Source organism: Pristis pectinata, chromosome 18 (assembly GCF_009764475.1).
Source record: "Pristis pectinata isolate sPriPec2 chromosome 18, sPriPec2.1.pri, whole genome shotgun sequence".
Taxonomy (NCBI): Eukaryota; Metazoa; Chordata; class Chondrichthyes; order Rhinopristiformes; family Pristidae; genus Pristis; species Pristis pectinata.
This window is the reverse complement of record NC_067422.1, coordinates 18,840,480-18,859,299: the sequence shown is the minus strand read 5'-3', so window position 1 is coordinate 18,859,299 and position 18,820 is coordinate 18,840,480. Positions and strand designations below refer to the sequence as shown.

Sequence of the window (18,820 nt, the reverse complement as noted above, 5' to 3'; positions counted from 1 at the left end):
TCTTATCCATCCACTGAAGATTTGCTTTATTTCCCTTCCTTCCTTCCTTCCACCATGAAACTACAAACTTCCTCTAAGTTTTGAGCATAATTGACATCGTCTTATCTTTCATTCAATTAGTTTTTCTTAGATTTGATGTCATTCTTTCCATTTGTCACTGTATAGTTAAAATGTGGCTGAGGGTTACGTTTAACAGGCTTCTTGAAGTTTCCAGGTTGATGGAACACAGAAGTTGAGCTAGCCACATCTTGTGCTGTGTTATTTGGACCTGTAATTTAAAAAAATGTATGGATATTTACTTAAGCTTTGTGTAATTTAAAAAGAATACTGTTCCCTCTAATGTATGTAACATTGAATGTGTACTTCTTTAAGGTTGCAAGCAGTCACCTCAGCCATGCAATTCACAAATGAATATGCAAATATTTTCTGTAGAGCAGGGAAACTAGAAGTGTAAAAAAGTGGCCAAAGGAACACAGGAGCACAACTACCACCAAAGATTTGCCATCAGTTGAAGCCCATGTGGGTCTGGACCTGCTGGATGTCTACAGCACTGTGCTTCTAGCTGGCAGCATGTCAGAATCCATGAGAAAGGGCATTATCACTCTCATCTACAAGCAGAAGGGGGATAAGGAGGACGTTAGGAATTGGAGACCCATCTCCCTGTTGAATGTGGATTACAAAGTCCTGTCCAAGGTCACTGCCAAATGGGTCAAGTCTGCTCTGGGACAGATGATCCACTGGGATCAAACCTGTGCTGTATCTGGCAAGAAAATCTTTGACAGATTTGTGCTGCTCAGGCATTCCATTGCCCAGTGCATGATAGAGGAGTGGACACCTGCCTGTTCAGCTTGGACCAAGAGAAGGCCTTCATCAGGATATCGCACATGTAGCTGATGGATGTACTTTCCAAAATGGACTTTGGGCAAAGATTCGGATTCGACTACTCTGCAGAAACATCCATAGTGCAGTTTAAGTCAATGGGTGGGAAACAGCTTCCCCAATAAGTCTGGAGTGAGGCAGGGTTTCCCACTTTCCCTTGTCTTGTTCGTGCACTGCATAGAACCCTTTGCTGAATCCATCAGGAAAGACGCAGGTAATTGAAGGGTGACAATGCCAGGCAGTGGAGGCACGGAGATCAAAACCTCCCTGCACATGGACAACATCACTGTCTTCTGCTCAGACCTATGGTTGGTCTGCACATTAATCAGCATCTGCAACCACCTTGAGTTGGCCAGAGTCAACCGCAGGAAAAGCGAGGCCATGCTCTTCAGCAACTGGTCCAACTAGTCCTTCATCCCCTTCACCATCAGGTCAGTCTACCTGAAGATGCTGGGAATCTGGTACAGAGGGGCCGAGGTGTGTAACAAAAATTAGATGGAGTGGACAGGCAAGGTTAAACAAAAACTGGCACTGTGGGAGCAGCACTTCCTCTCCACAACTGGTAAGAACCTGTTCATCATATGCGAAGTGCTCTTGGTGCTGCTGTATCTGGCCCATGCCCCATTCCTCTGCCCCAGCAGTCACCTGTGCCACCTTCTGGTTCATCTGGGGATCCAAGATGGAATGGTCCAATGGGTCGCAATGCACAAGCCCTTGGACAGTGGGGGAAAAAGCATACCCAACATCAGCCTCATCCTGATGGTGACCTTTGTGTGTGGCTGTATCAGGCTGTGCTTGGAACCTAAGTATGCGGGCACTAAGTGTTCGCTAAGTACTAAGGTTCTACCGGTCCCTGGTGTTGCGAAGGATGGGCTTGGTCTCATTGCCACACAATGTCCCAGTCAGTTGGACATTGCAGTACTATCTATCCTTCGTGGAAAAGTTCTTTCAGAAAAACACCTTGGACCACAAGTCCATCATGCAGTGGTCAGCCTGGAATGTCCTGCAGGCACCATGGGATAAAGAGAAAACTCTGCTCACCACCCTGTGGGGTGATGAGCAGACTATTCAGATCAATGCACAGAACACATCATCACTAGAACTCACCAACAAGAACCAAGACCTCATTCAGCTGGTGGTGAGGGGGACTATCCCTGCTAGGTCCTTCCTGTACCATCAGAATCCCAATACACGCTGCCCTCAGGACAGCTGCAATGAGGTTGAGATGGTCGTCCACCTCTTTGCAAACTGTGGATTCACAAAGATAGTGTGAAAAAGAATGCAATGTGCTCTGTCTCGGTTCATTCTAAGCGGCTGTAACAGAGGACTCTCTGATCTACGGGCTGTTCCCAGGGACATACATTAAGGGCTGTTGAAAGATCATTAACTCGGTGAAATACACTCTTTGATCTGCCTGAAACTTGTTGGTTTTCCAGTACGATGAGATGTCTGTAAGGGAATGCTGCCGACTGGAACATTCCTGGCTGCAGAGGGATGCACTGAAGCTTGGTGCAGCTAACGCAAAAGCATTGTGGGAAAGGACACTCTAGGGACCTTCTGCCACTAGACATTGAGGGGCTAAATCTGGTGTAGAAGCCTCTCAAACACTTGAAGTTTGTACCATCCCAGGAGGCCACACGAGTTGCAATGGTGCTATGTATACAAAATCTTTGAACATACTAATGTATAAAACCAATAACACTGTGACTGTATTGACTGAATGACACTATGAATGTAAACAGCACCATGCACTGTGTTTTATGTACTTGTATATTTTTTTTATGAATAAAACTTTTTCTTGGAAAAAAAATACCAGACATGCAGAAGACAGTGGTGACACACCAAACCCCAGAACATATTGGGTCATATGGAGGAGGGAGTCACATATCAGAGGAACTGGCATCCGACAATCTCAGGAAGATTAGTCTGTTGATCTAAGTATCTGGAAGACTTTGTGCCTAAGTATACAGAGTGTTTGCATTTTCCCTTTTGCTTTTATTATTATAGGAGGGACATAACATTTGCAGCTTATGTAATAGTGGGTAGGTTCTACTTTAAGAATTATACCATGTGATCAAATGCTTGAGCACACATATCACTACAACCTTCAGGGTAGACCCTCTCTAAGGCACTGTGGTGAGGCTGCCTGCATATGTGATCTCCTGCAAGCAGATTTTAGAGATCTTAGAAAGCGATCAAAAAAATCTCCAAGGCAGTAGCCTCAGGAATACTCCAAGTGCCAAGTGCAAACAAGTACAGAAATAGGAGAATAGAGAAAATCAGTGTGTGGCTGTAGAGATGGTGCAGGAGGCAGGGATTTAGATATCTTGTTCTTTGGGACTATTTATGAGGCAGCTGGGGCCTGTACAAATTGGGCAGGTTCAACTTCCACAGGACTGGGGCCAATATACTTGGAGGCAGCCCAGGAAGATCTTTTAGCAAAGATTTAAAATAGCTTGTCAGGGGCATGGGAACCTGAGATGAGAATCAGGAGGGGGACAAAAACGAAGCTGAAGTGGAATTTGGAAACATACTAACTCAAATTAACAGGCAACAGAAACAAAGGCAAGCAGTAAAAAGGTCAGACTATGGAACCATGTTCAAAGGTCAAACTTAATGGCACTACATCTATAGGTAGGCTACACAAGGCGGATAAATTCATGGCATAGCTAGCAGTAAATAAGTATGATCTAATTGATTCTATAGAAATGTGGATGCAGGGTGACCAAAGCTGGGGATTGTATATACCAGATATTCTACGTTTAGGAAGGTCAGGTGTAAAGACAAGGAGGTAGGTCACACTGTTAATAAAGGATGACATCAGCACAGTAGTTAGAAAGGATCTTAGTGTAGCAGAATGTAGTGTAGAGTTAGAATCAGTTCCAATGGAGTTAACAAGCAGCAGAGGGCAGAAAACATCGGTAGGAGTTGTTTACAGGCCTCTGAATAACAGTCATGATGTAGAACACAGTATAAACAAGGAAATTAGAGATGCACGTACCATGACGACCAGAGTAATTATAGGAGATTTTAAATATTGATTGGGCAAATCAAATTAGTGCTAATGATGTAGAGAGGATGGATTTCTAGATCAGAACATTGAATAACCAATTTGGAAATAGGCTAGTTTAGATCTAGTACTCTACAATGAGAAAAGGTTAATTATTAATGTAGCAAAGTGGCCATTAGGAAAAGATGATCTTAATGTAATAGAATATTTTGAAAGTAAAGTAGTTCAATCTGAATTTTTCAAACTAAACGAAGGAAACTATGAAAGAATGAAGGGCAGGTTGACTGGGAAACTGCATTGAAGGGTATAGCAGGAGACAGGCAGTGGCTAGCTGTTAAAGAATATATGACGTGCAACAAATATACTTTCCTTTAAGGCACAAAATACACTGGAAAAGCAGTGCAACATTGTTTACAAGAGAAATTAAAGATAGCATTAAATCTATGGTAAGGGCTTATCAGGTTGCCAGAAAAAGCAGGAAGCCTGAGGTTTGGGGGTGTTTTAGAATTCAGCAAGGGATAATCATGAAATTGATAATGAAAGGGAAATTAGTATATGGGAGTAAACTAGCAAGAAACATTTAGACTGTAAAAGCTTCTGAAGGTATGTTGAAAGGAAAATATAAGCAAGGGAAAATGTAGGTCCCTTTTAGACAGATCGCTTTACTCTGCTTTTCTTTTTTGAGTTTGTTATCTCCCTCTTCTCTGATGGGAAGACTTTCAATTGTGATAAGGCCTTAATTGATAATGTTATTTTCTCTAGAGTACAACTTGGGGAAATGTTCCACCCATCTCTCTATTTATAATGATACATGATGACTTTCTTTGTTTTCCATGAAGCTGTTTTCTTTGCTGATGGCTCAATTGCCTTTTTTGATCCCATCCCAAGTGCACCAACCTTTACCTGTGCCAGAGTACAACTGGTTACTCTGACAGAGCTGTGTCCAATAGTTGTTGACAGTGAAGGTTCCATTATAGTAATGTTGGCCTAAATCCAGTCAGCATTTTCCACTCTATTTTTCCATATATTCAGAGTGCAGTGTTGTAAATGGCTTCATAAGTGATAAACCAAATCACTTCTGTACATTGTAAGGGAATACTGGAGAGTGGTCATTCACTGGAATTCAGGAACTGTTGGTTCTTACATTGGTAGGCAGCATGACCTATGTTGCTGCAGGACAGTCTTACTACTTTGAATGGAAAAGCTTCAATAGTTCCATTCTGACTAGGGGCCGATTTCTCTGCCAGCACTCTGGGATCTACATGTGTTGAAGAAGTAGTTAAGAGCTTAGTAAGGAATAAGTCCAGCTAGTGCCAATGCCCTGAAGGTATCCAGAACACCTTTGCATAATTTGCTTTGAAAGAAAGTATTAGTTACTCTAATAGCTACATAGCTCAATGAGTCTTTGTCATGTGATATTTCCCCTGCCATGGTGTGAGGCTAGTGGGCCATGTCTCATCGTTTGCCCCCAATTTTGCACTGAAGTCCCACAGTAAATAGATTTTCCGCCTCAGAGATTTCGTTGAAGTGTCAAGCTCCTTGCTTGATTGATCTTTTGTTTCTGATGGAGTATCGTGTTGGAGCTTAGACATTTAGGCACTGTTCTTTTGAGGCAGATGGAAAGAACACATTGCAAATCCTTTACAGGGGGCTCTGTCATTGAGATCAGCAAGTTCCTCACAGGCAGGCTCACACCTTGCTCCACATTTCCTCTGAACTCTTCCCCAGTCAGATGGAAGGTTGACTGGGAAACTGTATTGACGAGCATGGCAGGAGTCAGGCAGTGGCTAGCTGTCAAAGAATGATTTGCAACAAATATACTTTCTTCTTGTGATCCACTCTCCGCTAATATTGTTACTTTTAAGCAGGCCGTATAAATGTCCTAACTTTCCAGCTTGCTAATCACAGACCTGGCATCTGACCATGGTGGGTCAGCATGTTACTAATCAGAGGCTACCAGGTTAAGATGGATGATCACTGACCAATGGGACACAATGGTCCCTCTCACTGTTGGAGACAACCTGTGTCAACTATTCTCAATGCATATTAAGTTGGGTTTAGCGCTACATAACGTCTGTCCCGTGATGTGTTAACATTCCATGCTTTACAGCAACCAGGATGCAAGCCTGGGCAGAATTTATGGAGACCCTGAGCTGTGCAACTGTCAGAGTAACCCCCCCAATTGGGTCCAAAGGAATGCAGAGCACTATATTTGCCACAGACTTGGTTGCAGGAGTTGCTGGAAAGATGGAGACACAAGAGAATGCAGATGCTGGAATCTAGTGGAAGAAATTGGAGTGTCAAGGTGCAGGGATTCGACCCAAAACGTCGACAATTCCTTTCCTCCCACAGATGCTGCTTGACCCTCTGAGTTCTTCCAGCAGATTGTTTGTTGCTGGAAAGATGACCAGGTTAGGCATCAGTCACTTCTGGACTCCACTCCAGACTTCTGTCTGGATTTGCTCTTTAAGTCTTCTGAAGTACTCAGAAGACAGTGGAGTTTCTTGCCATAACTGGATGTTTGGTTCACAACTGCAACGGTGTGCCCACCTGCACATTGCACATCTCAGGGTCAAACCCGAGTTCTCCTGAAGCCTCAGACTGAAGCTGTGGGTGTCCCAGTTTCCATGTGTCATCACATATAGGCACTTGCAAGGCTGAGAGAGAGATTTACTTACTATGCTTTTCTTTTCACATTGCTGCTGGCCAGTAGTGCAGGCTGAAAGTGAGAAGCATTCCTGCACCCTGGCACACCAAAAACTATCAGCCAGTGGTATGCTAACTCTCTTCATGCATGCACTATTACATCACAGCAGAACAAACACCCTCCCACTGTCACAAAGTTACCAGTATTTTTTGTGGCAGTTGTTCATGAGTTAGACAATTCAAACCCAAAACTACCATTGCACAAAGAGAAAGATACACAACAGTTCGTCCTCCATCTCAAGGCAGAACAGCACACATATTTGTTTTCAAGTATATTGTGGAGAACAGTGAAAACATTTACTTGAGATCAACTATTGTTTGTTGAGCAACAACATTTGATATTTTGAGTGGTATTGTCTATATTGACAAATTACACAATATAAACATATTGTGGTTAGGGATTAATTATTAATTGTGAATGGGTAAATGTCTTTAGAGCTTGTAAGTTCATCCCTTTAGATAGCAACTTTGTCTGCTTCTCTTTTTGACATCTGTCCATGTTCCTTCTCTTAGATTTCATGTAATTTGCCTCTAGAATCCAATTACGTCGTAAATATCAACAGCCGTACTTTGCTCTATTATCTCTTGAATGAGACAGTTCAGTTTAAATTCCTTTCTTGATCCCAGCTTCATAATCATTATATAACATTTGCTAATGCCAATATTTGTCCTTCAGTCTAAACAATTTCCTCAAAACTCTTACTTTTATAATCTACACCTTCAAACAGACCGCAATCAGTGAGGATAGGCAGCAATACCTCCAGCACGATTATTCTCAACACTGGTGCCCCACAAGGCCGTGTCCTCAGCCCTCTACTCTATTCCCTATACACTCATGACTGTGTGGCCAGATTCTGCTCTAACTCCACCTACAAGTTTGCAGATGATACCACCGTTGTAGGCCATATCTCAAACAGCGATGAGTCTGAGTACAGGAAGGAGATAGAGAACTTAGTGGAATGGTGTCATGACAACAACCTTTCCCTCAATGTCAACAAAACAAAAGAGCTGGTCATTGAATTCAGGAAAGGGGGCGGTGTACATGCACCTGTCTACATCAATGGTGCTGAGGTCGAGAGGGTTGAGAGCTTCAAGTTCCTGGGAGTGAACATCACCAACAGCCTGTCCTGGTCAAATTACGTTGATGCCATGGCCAAGAAAGCTCACCAGCGCCTCTACTTCCTCAGGAGGCTAAAAAAATTTGGTTTGTCCCCTTTGACTCTCACCAACTTTTACCGATGCACCATAGAAAGCATCCCATCTGGATGTATCACGGCTTGGCACGGCAACTGCTCTGCCCAGGACCACAAGAAACTGCAGAGAGTTGTGGACACAGCCCAGTGCATCATGGACACCAGCTTCCCCTCCTTGGACTCTGTCTTTACCTCTCGTTGTCTTGGTGAAGCAGCCAGCATAATCAAAGGCCCCACCCACCCAGGATATTCTCTCTTCTCTCCTCTTCCATCAGGTAGAAGATACAGGAGCCTGAGGGCACGTACCACCAGACTGAAGGACAGCTTCTACCCCACTGTGATAAGACTATTGAACGGTTCCTTTATACAATGAGATGGATTATGACCTCACGATCTACCTTGTTGTGATCTTGCACCTTATTGCACTGCACTTTCTTCTGTAGCTGTGACACTTTACTCTGTACTGTTACTGTTTTTACCTGTACTACATCCATACACTTTGTACTAACTCAATGTAACTGCACTGTGTAATGAGCTAACCTGTATGATCAGTTTGTAAGACAAGCTTTTCACTGTAACTCGGTCCAAGTGACAATAATAAACCAATACCAATTAAATTACCTTGAAGTTTCCTAAAACAAGTAAATTTACTTAATTTAAAATATTGATATTAAAAGTCATGTTTATCTTCCTTGATTTCTTTCAATGCCACCCTCAGCTATTCAAGTGCCAATCATGATGGGCATATGACAAGTAATGCCAATAACTGTTCAGCTCACATACCATTTTATCTAACCTGGATGGTGGTTCTATGACTGTTGCTAAAATTTAACTGCTCTTGGCCTCCAGTTTAGTGACTAATTTGCACTGTCCTTAACTCAGGTTTAAATCATTTACATAAATTGGAGCTTTTGAAGTTTCCATTCAGAGCCACCATCTATGATTCTGTTCTTATTGATGCTCTTCCAATGTTTAATTGTCACTTCCCTAATTAGGATCTGTTATTTTTCATTGTTCAGTTCGTTTCTTGCCCATAGCAGAGGCTGCCAACAATGCATCTATATCATTGATAAACACTTAATTCTTAAGTACAACCTCACTACTAAATGATTTCCAAACATCTACTTTCTGTGTGCAAGATTTACTGCAATGTACATTGAATGCAGAATATAAGCTCAATTGTGGGTTTTACACATGAATGCAAGTTGATCAAATGGTAACTTGAGGCATAGATAGGGTAGACAGCAAAAAATCTTTTTCCCAGGGTAGAAATGTCAAATACTAGAGGGCATTGAGAGGGGGAAAGTTTAAAAGGGGGTATGCGGGGCAAATTTTTTTTTACACACAGACTGGCAGGTGCCTGGAGTAGTGGAAGCAGATATGATAGTAGTATTCAAGAAGCTTTTAGATAGGCACAGAACTGTGCAGGGAATGGAGGGATATGGATCATGTGCAAGCAGAAGGGATTAGTTTAATTTGCCATCATGCTCGCCACAGACATTGTGCGCCGAAGGGCCTGTTCCTGGGCTGTACTGTTCTATTTTTGAACTTTTCTTTATTCAAGAGATGCACAAATATGTTGCTACTTTTTACACTGTACTTATGAATGTCACATAATTCCAATAATGCCATCAAGCTTTGTTTTCTCACCTCTAATCTTCTTCTGTACAGCCAGCCCCCTCCCATTACAATTCCTCTGATAGATGGTGCTGGGTGGTGTACTAACCACCTCCAACATCTGAAGGTCACTCTCACCTACACAAAAAAGTACAGACAGACAAGTTCTTTTTCATTTACATGCATAAAGTATATGCAGTTTTTTTTAAAAGTAAAAAAATACATCACCATACTGGGTTAGCTACTGGAAAGCCACTAAAATTTATAACTTGGTTTAACTCAAGAAAGAGGGACAAACATTGGTCAGGTGAACTCTCTTGCTCTTCTTTGAATTAGTGTCATGTAATCTTTTATACCAACATGGGAGCGCCTCGAGTCAAGTTGAGTTTTTTGTCATGTGCACAAGTATGGTGAGGTACATGTACAATAAAATCTTGCTTGCAGCAGCACCACAGGCACATAGGTTCAAACAACACAAAACACAAATTATACAAGACAGTGAAGAGAAAAATTTCACAGACATCAGGGCAAGTCTTCTGACTGATGTGAATAAAGATACAAGGTAGCCAATTTGTGCAAATGAACTCCCATTGACTACAATATGGGTTTATTTAATGTGGGTTAATAATACAATCCATAATACAATGTGGGTATTATCTCTGGTATCCTGGGCAATATTGGAGACAGAAGAGAGATGACCAAATTATAACCACAAATGCTTATTGGGTGACAGTGCTTCAGGGCATGAAAGGGCATGGAAGGTATGACATAAATTGCAAGTCTTTTATATAACGGGTACAATACCTGTGCGATATTAGGCACACTGCAGAGAATGCTTTTTCTCTATCTTTCCCTCCCTCTCTTTATCCTCTGCAAGATATATTGTTCAACAGAGCATAAGAACATAAGGAATAGAAGTAGGAGTAGGACAACCAGCTCTCTCACCTCCTTGCCCATTAGTGGCTAATCCTATAACTCGGTGCCACTTTCCTGTACTAACTCACATCCTTTGATTCCCTTAATATCCAAGAATCTACTGATCTCTGTTGACTGAATGCCCGAGCCTCTGATAGGGTATAAGCCCCTTCTGCTTAATCTCTTGCCACTGCAGGAATCAATCTGGTGAACCTTCATGGCATTCCCTCAATTTCAGGTATATCATCCCTTAGGTAGGAAGATCAATCCTTTACATAATATTCCAGATGTACATAATTGCAGTAAGACAAAGAATTTGGCCAATTTGAATCAAAATATCACCCCAAAAGCTTCTTTTCCACCTTGATCTTTGGCCAGAAAGTCTAAAGAGTCAATGGAAATGTTGCATTCCTTTAAGCACACCCTTGAACCTTTTCCTCTGACTAGTTGGTAATCTCTGTACATGACAGGATGGAGTGTCAGTTTTGGGAGTCTGGTAATCCTTAATAATGATTATGCCACATACCTGCATAATGGCTGATTGGGAATTTCACCTTCCCAGGTACGTGTGTTGATTTTCCATGTGTCCGTAATGGAGATTGGCCATTGACGTTAAACCTATTATCTGAAATACTCTCCAATGGTTGGAATCGAGATGAAATATTCTTAAGATTGGGTAACTGGGAAAAAGGAAAAAGTTATGGAACTGAATCAATACAGGATATAACGTACATAATAATATGTAATAATAGACTCCAGCTATGAGACTTAGACTGTGAGAAACCAAAGATTACATCAATTTGCCTTTATCTGTATGAGGCAGAATAATTTGCACCAGCCTTAATATTATGTTAAAAATCAAGTTTCTGGTTGAAGATGAGCAAAAAGGAGAAAATTCACTTGCACCTTAGAACTCTATTAAAACAAAATCAAATGGCTCCAGGCTGTTCTCCACATTGAGTTTGCATGAAATAACCCCCCACTGAGAAATGTTTTAAAAGCAGCAGTTTATGCAAAATCTGTACTTTTAACATCTATTCATGGAGCACAAAGGTTAACGTGCTTTGCTGCCATGGAAATGTGTCCTACATTACAGCTCAGTGTGTTTGTGTTCAAAGTGTTACATGATGGCTTTGAAATGCTGATTGCACAATGTTTTCTCAATTAACAGCAAAATCCCAAGTCATAAAAAATTCAAACATTCCCACGTGGTCAATAAGGAAATATTCAAAGCAAAGCGTTTGGTACAATTTGTTCGGAACAAGTTTTGCGATATGTTGACAACATCCATTTAATACTATTAATTAGAATAAATAGTCCCTGCTAAAGGGCATAGTTCTATACCTGGTTGTGATCAATTTAAATCACTTCTATTCCATTTCATTTCGACGACAGTATTTGCATTAAAAAACATTCACTTAAAGATATTAATTATGAGTACATTTTAATTAATTCCTCAAAATACCAACCCCTTGACCATTGACCTCAAAAGACCTTGACCTTCTTTTCTTCCTTTTGGCTTCTACTATTTCCTCTCTTTTACTTGTCTTTTTGTTTTCCTTTTTGTAGGATTGGGACCAACTCTTGGGGGAATCTTCCTGATTGTGCTGTATGTGGTTGACAGTTTCACTCGTGCTGCTGGATAGATTGTCCTCACTTGCTGCATGCTTTATAATCTGCCCTTGCTGGTGTCGATACAGTGTCAATGATGGCCTAGGAATGCCTCTATAACATGACTCTTCAGTTTCACTCATTGAGTGAAGTGAAATACTTGTTTTCTCCTTCATAGGTTCCAGAACATGTAGCCTGTTGTCTTTTTCCAGCACTTTCGAGCGTCTCCTTGCTGCTTTTACTGCAATGTTCTTGGTGCCTGTCAACATCTGTTTGCGTTCTGTTTAAAATAGAACTCTGTTACTTAGTTGTGTGGACATACAGCATAATATTCCAACATCTTTTGCCTCTGAATCAGTAGATTATAGGTTCAAATCCCACCCCAGAAACATGAGCATAAACATTTATGCTGACTCTCACATGCAGTAAAGCAGGAACTCTTGCCTTTTGGATGTAAATTACTGGACTTTATCAAAGAACAGTAGGCTAATTATCCCTGGTGCACTGGTCAAAATTATTACTCACTCAACATTATTAACAGGTGGAGAATCTGGTCATTACCACATTACCACTTCAGAGAGTATGCTGAGGAGAAATGGGTTGCCACGTCTCCTAGATTACAACTTCAAAGCCAACTCATTGTCTATAAAGTACTTTAGGCATCAAAACAGCACTATGAATGTAAACCTTTTTTTTGAGTTCCATCACTGCCATCATGGCATTGCTTTCTATTTACATCACATTTAAAATACACGTCATATATAATGCCACAAAGTGACCATATTTTGAGCTGGATATTCTTTCAGATGGTTCAGGATGAGAGTATTTGCATGGCTAGGTTGGGTTCTTGGGCCTAAATTTGCTTAACAGAAAGAACTGCTTCTGCCACCTTGCAAAGTTAAACTGTTTTTACATTGGGGATACTCAATGCAGCACCAGAAGGGATTGCAACCAAAGTGAAAACGGACAGAATATTCTGAATATTAAGTAAATAACTGCATCGTTAGAAGAACCATCACTGAGGTTGCATATTGGAGAAGGAGAAGGTTGTCATTCTCTGCTCCATTCTCTGCCTATGGCCATCTTACTTGTATTGCATCCACAAGTCCTATTACTGCTTTTAGGTCAGTGAAGCTGTGGCAGGAAGGCACAGAAATCAGGTGATTTTTCAGGCACACAACTTGCCATCAATTAACTGAGGTGGTGCTTTCAAGGGGAGGTAATCCAAGATCCCTGACCAAAATTGTCTGGCAATATATTCAGAGTTGTGTTTCTTACAATTGTTCTCCCTAACAACTTTCCCTGACCCTCTGCTGATTTTTGGTAGTAGAAGGGAGGAAATGTCTGCATAATGCATAATCTTTGGACTGGACTGGGTATCAGGAGCTCTTGAGTCTCAGAAAGAATGCCATTAACATGCTCCAACAACAGCCAGGAAAGAACAGTTAAAACACATAAATGGCCACAGAATTCAGCATTAAACCCCCCTACCTTTCAGGAATTCTGTTTGGGTGTGCTGATTGTCTGCAAAGTTCTCGCTGCTGTCGGGAGATGAGTTTAAATGGCTGCTGGCACTGCTCATTCCGCTGAAGCTCACCAAACTCTCCTGCTGATGTGTCTGAAGGAAGATGTGTAAGGGAACAGTTAAGTAAAATTAAGAAACTTCTTTCTTGCATTTTGTGAGATCCAATAACAAAAGTAGTAATTTAGAGGGGGTTGCTCAGATTGGCACTCCTTTAGGGAAATAGGCAGGGAATTGCAATTAATCCAAAGTTGAGCTGCCAAGATGAACAATATGAAACAACACACTCAGTGAAGCATTGGACTACAAAAAAACTGTGTAATGCATTGGTATATTTTCTGCCTGCTAATTTTAATGAGCGAGTAGATGTGATAATGAACTGGATGGTATCAAGGCTGCTTCTGTAATTACAACCACTTCATTCTCACATGTCTCTCACCACTAAAATCAGTGCACAAGGGACTGTCCAAAATATAACACCATCTCTTTGACTTTGACACTTGTGAGTAAAAGGGATGCTGTTATATTTTTGGACATAACAGGTTACTTCCTGGAATGTCATATAATTTCTGTTAACGTCAACATGAAGTCCTCTTGACATTTACTGGTTTTGAATAGCTTTCTGCAAATGTAAAATTAGTAAATTGGTAAAATGATTTATTATTGTCACATGTACCGAGGTACAGTGAAAAACTTGTCTAGCATACTGTCCATACAGATCAATTCATTTCGACAGTGCATTGAGGTAGTACAAGGTAAAATGATAGAATAAAGTGTTAGAAGTGTCAGAATAAAGAGAAAGTGCAGTGCAGGTAGACAGTAAGCTTCAAGGTCACAATGAGGTAGATTGTGAGGTCAAGAGTCCATCTTATCGTACTAGCAAACCATTTAATAGTCTTATAACAGCGGGATAGAAGCTGTCATTGAGCCCAGTGGTATGTGCTTTCAGACTTTGGTATCTTCTCCCCGATGGGAGGAGTGAGATTGATATGTTTTAAGTATGTAGTACTTCAGATTCCGCTGTTCACTTGTGTTTACCTCTTGGTTAAGCAGTCCGTTCACATGGATTGGAGGAGGGGTCATCACAGTCGAATTCTTTCTCTGCTGAGCAAGTGGGCTGGTTTTAAACACCCGGTTGTTGTCACTGGTGATTCAAAAGGGCACAAGTGGAAAAAGAAAAGGATTACACTGAAGATAAACTGCTTTTATAGTGTTTATTAGGTCAACATTTAAAGCAGAGGACCTACAAAATTTTGTAAGTTTACTACGGAACTGTGCCTATCTTCATTTAAAAGGAGAAAATACAAAATGGAAAGTCAACCCTTCAATGTACTGAACCAGTACTAAACAATGGCACATTGACCAGCAGATAATATCCACTCTTAAAGTATATTCTTTATTATATTACTGATAATCCATAGTTTGGAATGCATGGTGGAGAAATGAAGTGTAGTTACCAGCAATTGTGCAAGGAAATATAATAATAATGTCCTAATTACATGGTACAATTGCAGTTGGGTACTTGTGGGGAGGAGATGGTGGGACAGGGTTTTGGCACACAATATATTGTACTGTGTTTACAGAAACACAATAATCTTTCTTTGCAAATCAATCTCTCATTCAGCCTATTTCTGTTGACAATGAGGTTCTGTTCCTGCCCATGGGAAAGGATAAAGATTCAGCGAGAAAATGTTGTTCTGATTGAACTGCAATTATTGACTTTCATAACTGTTACTTCAGTCAAAGTTGAATTCTAGATGTTATGTCTTAATATGTTATTAACAACGCCTATTTTACATTTAACTGGCAATAGCTTTCGTTTCAGTCATCGGATACCCTTGATCTATTTTTGAAAAATTAAGGAAAAACTTTAAGTAATGTGTGCTGACTATAGACTTGATTCTCCATGTGTTGAATGTGATTGGACAGTTGTTGGGCTGGATTTTAGAGCACCGGTGAAGTGAATGCTGCCTACAATCAATTTTGAAGAGAGCTGCCCACAAAGATCTAGCAAACTCTGTGGTGTGGACTCATACTTTCTGACACTGATGTGATGCCTCACAGCAGCCAAAGAGATCGCTGACATTCAATATCCCTAACCAGAATATTCACAGACTGAAAACCAGGAAGTACAAAGTAAAACTTTAAGACTTTAAACATATTTTCAGAGCCAATAATAATGACTGGAGCATTAGGAATGGTAGAAGTAATGCCACAGTTATATAAAAGCCCTGGTTAGACCACACCAGATTATTGTGAGTACTGTTGGGAACCACATCTTAGGCAGCCATGATATAGGGGAGACCCATTCAATTTACCACAATGCTGCCGGGACTCCTTTAAAGAGAGATTAAATAAATTTAGATAGTATTCCCTGGAATGCAGAAGTAAAAGGGGTGATTTAAGTCTTCAAGTTATTAGAGGACTTGACACAATAGATGGAGAAAACTATCTCAACTGGGTGGGAAGTTTAAGACCACATTGTTTAAACAATACAGCCATGTCTTTCAGAGGTGATGCTATGAAATATATGTAGAGGGTGTTAGATATTTGAAACTCTTTTCTGAAAATGGCAGAGGTTAGGTCAACTGTTATTTTTAAATCTGAGATTGAATATTTTTTGTTAACCAAGGGCTTAAAGGGATATAGGGAAAAGGCAGATGTATGTAATTAGGCCATGGATAATCTATGTTCTCATTGTATGGTCTCAAGAAGCTCAATAGGCCACTCCTGTTCCCATGTTGTTAACACAAGCATGAAAGCTTAATACAAAGATAGAAGTATGGCTTAGTATGACTTAGAAACTCAGCTATACCTCAACCAACATAGATTTTCAGACCAAGAAAATTCTTAAAATAACTTTGTCAGGTCATTGATTTCTGTTGTTTGCACTGAAGAATGAAAAACAGTACTTTCTATGGAGAAACAGTCAATCTATTACAACAACTTCAAGATTTCTGTGCAGACTATGCACTTATGTATTCTACTAGTTGTGGTGGCTTTCACAGAGTTTTGGTGTAAGGTGACAGTTTTGCTGTTATTACAACAGCAAAATCCAGGCTGAAACAGCTCGTATGACATGTGTATAGTTGGGTCATGTTCTCCAAATACTGAGCCCTCTCCTCCCAATCAATTCAGCACGAAGAAGATCATGCAATTTTTATCTCTCCATTTATGCAAGAATCTTGCTTTTACAACTTAAAGTATTTTTACAATGCCTCTTTAAATTATTTTTATTTGAACGTTCTGTTTTTGTTTCTCTGTTTCTCCTGTACCTTTATCATTAATGCCCAGCTCAGCTTGATACATGGAATAAACTAATCAAAAAGAATTTCAGCCTTCAGAAACGTGAACCAGTGTAATGGACCAAGTGGCACAGCACATGGTGGCTGGTGAAAAAATCCAAAGAATACCAACTTAACAACAGTATAAATGTCAACCATTTTAAATAAGTTGCATTATGAGGAAATTGCTCACAAAGAGTTAATGAGCTCCAACTTGTTTGACTCAGCACTCTCTCTGAGTCCCTGTATACTTGAAGTTACCTCTCTGACTCTGGAACCAGAGGTGGTAGTGTATCCCTGTAATTCTTTTGCCGAGGATAAGGTTTCTCAGACCCAACTGTCTTGACGCTCTCCTGATCAGAGTCCACATCCTGGACCAGCTCTCCCACCTTCAGCTTCTGGGCCACATTGATGACTGAGCCATCCTGGAGGATCAAACCAACTATGTAGGTAATAATAAAGTTTCTACCTCACTTATAAGCAATCAATTAACCAAATAAGAAAATAGTCTTTTATCACATAAATAACTGATTTGTGCTTCATAGCTTTATGATATATATTAATGCATCCAGTCGACTCAGCCACACTAACCTTGTGATTAAGATGCTTAAGGCATTTTTAATCATTGTGTTAATTGGTTTATTTAATACTTTATGTAGTAATGCGACATTATACCAGAAACAAAATATGTACTTCTTGAGCTGTATAATTCTAATATTGCACGTAATTTTAGAGAGCTGGACTTCATGAGTGCTATGTTGTATTTTCAATTAACATTTGCAATGTGAATCAGTTTTTCAGGTTTAAACATGGCTTTGTTTCAATTAAATGATGACATAAGAAATTCTGCAGATGCTGGAATCTGGAGCAATACACAAAAGTGCTGGAGGAAACTCAGCAGGTCAGGCAGCATCCATGGAGGGAAATAAACAGTTGATGTTTCAGGCTGAGACCCTTCGTCAGGACTTGAAAGGAAGAGGGCAGAAGCTAGAATAAGAAGGTGGGGGGAGGGGGGAGGAGCACATGCAGGCAGGTGATAGGTGAGTCCAGGTGAGGGGGGGGGGGAAGGTAGTGGGGGAGGGGGAGAAGATGTAATAAGCTGAGAGGTGATAGGTAGAATTAAATCAATTAAATGTTGTTCAGTTTGTCTTTAGGAAAACTAGAGCTATGTGCAGGCATGTGTGATATTGCAGAATTTATTTCACATGAGAAATAATTTGCATTGTTTTGACCCTGAGGGGAACACTTTAATGTGATTAGTTATTGGTCAGTGAAGATAAATACCTGGCTACGAAGCTCCCATCATTTGAACCCTAAAGAAGATAGCCTGTGTCCCATCTGGTAGGAGACCTGTGTATCTAACTGCAACCTGATTTACACTGACTGCTTAAATGGTAAGGGCATTACAGTAAAACTCCAATAATCTGGCACCTTTGGGACTTTGGTGGGTCCAGTCCAGGAAATCTTCCAGACTATTGGATATTACTCCTGTTAATACCCGTACTCATATTTATTTTACTTTGTTTACATGTTATGTAGTAGTATAATAAATATTGCAAGAACCCATTGAGTTTAAATGGAGTGGCAAATATACTAGCACTCTACAGCCTGCCTCTGGCCAAACCTACCTATGTTCTGGATCCCTGGTGTTCCAGACCCAAACCTCAGCTCCGGTTACAACCCAGCCACAGTCCAGACATTGTTCCCAGACACACTCCAGACCCTTTTCTCTGACTGCATACCCACTTGCACTCTGGACTCTCTTCTCGTATTCTGGATTAGTAAATAAACCAGGTGCTGGACCATCAGGATTGCTGATCAATGGGAGGTCAGATTATTGGGATTTTACTGTTGCATGTGTGAGGCTATTGCCATTGAAAGGGTACCGAACAGGCAGATTGTGACTGTAACCCCCACATCTATTTCTCAGTGCTATTCAATTTATCCTACAGGAGAGACATTCAATCCAAGTAAATATCTAGGATATCTGAACTCTGTAATTTGTTTCACTGTCTCGTCTGTCTCATTGTGCAAATCATGTGAATTATTTTTTTCCCTGTATACAAGTACAGAAACTATGACA

At 40.6% G+C, this 18,820-nt stretch overlaps 1 protein-coding gene across 2 annotated transcripts in view; it reads right to left on the bottom strand.

The window, feature by feature from the left end:
• Positions 1 to 39: 39 nt before the first annotated feature.
• Positions 40 to 18,820, bottom strand: part of kif19 (kinesin family member 19) — a 142,234-nt gene continuing 123,453 nt past the window's right edge. For both annotated transcript variants that reach the window (XM_052033173.1, XM_052033174.1), the window contains 7 exons: positions 16,999 to 17,162; positions 14,492 to 14,597; positions 13,423 to 13,549; positions 11,790 to 12,211; positions 10,847 to 11,000; positions 9,439 to 9,543; positions 40 to 268 (listed from right to left, as the gene is read on the bottom strand). In XM_052033173.1, the coding sequence (XP_051889133.1) occupies positions 117 to 268; positions 9,439 to 9,543; positions 10,847 to 11,000; positions 11,790 to 12,211; positions 13,423 to 13,549; positions 14,492 to 14,597; positions 16,999 to 17,162 (1,230 nt within the window). In that variant the 3' untranslated portion in view covers positions 40 to 116. The remainder of the gene's footprint in view (positions 269 to 9,438; positions 9,544 to 10,846; positions 11,001 to 11,789; positions 12,212 to 13,422; positions 13,550 to 14,491; positions 14,598 to 16,998; positions 17,163 to 18,820) is intronic.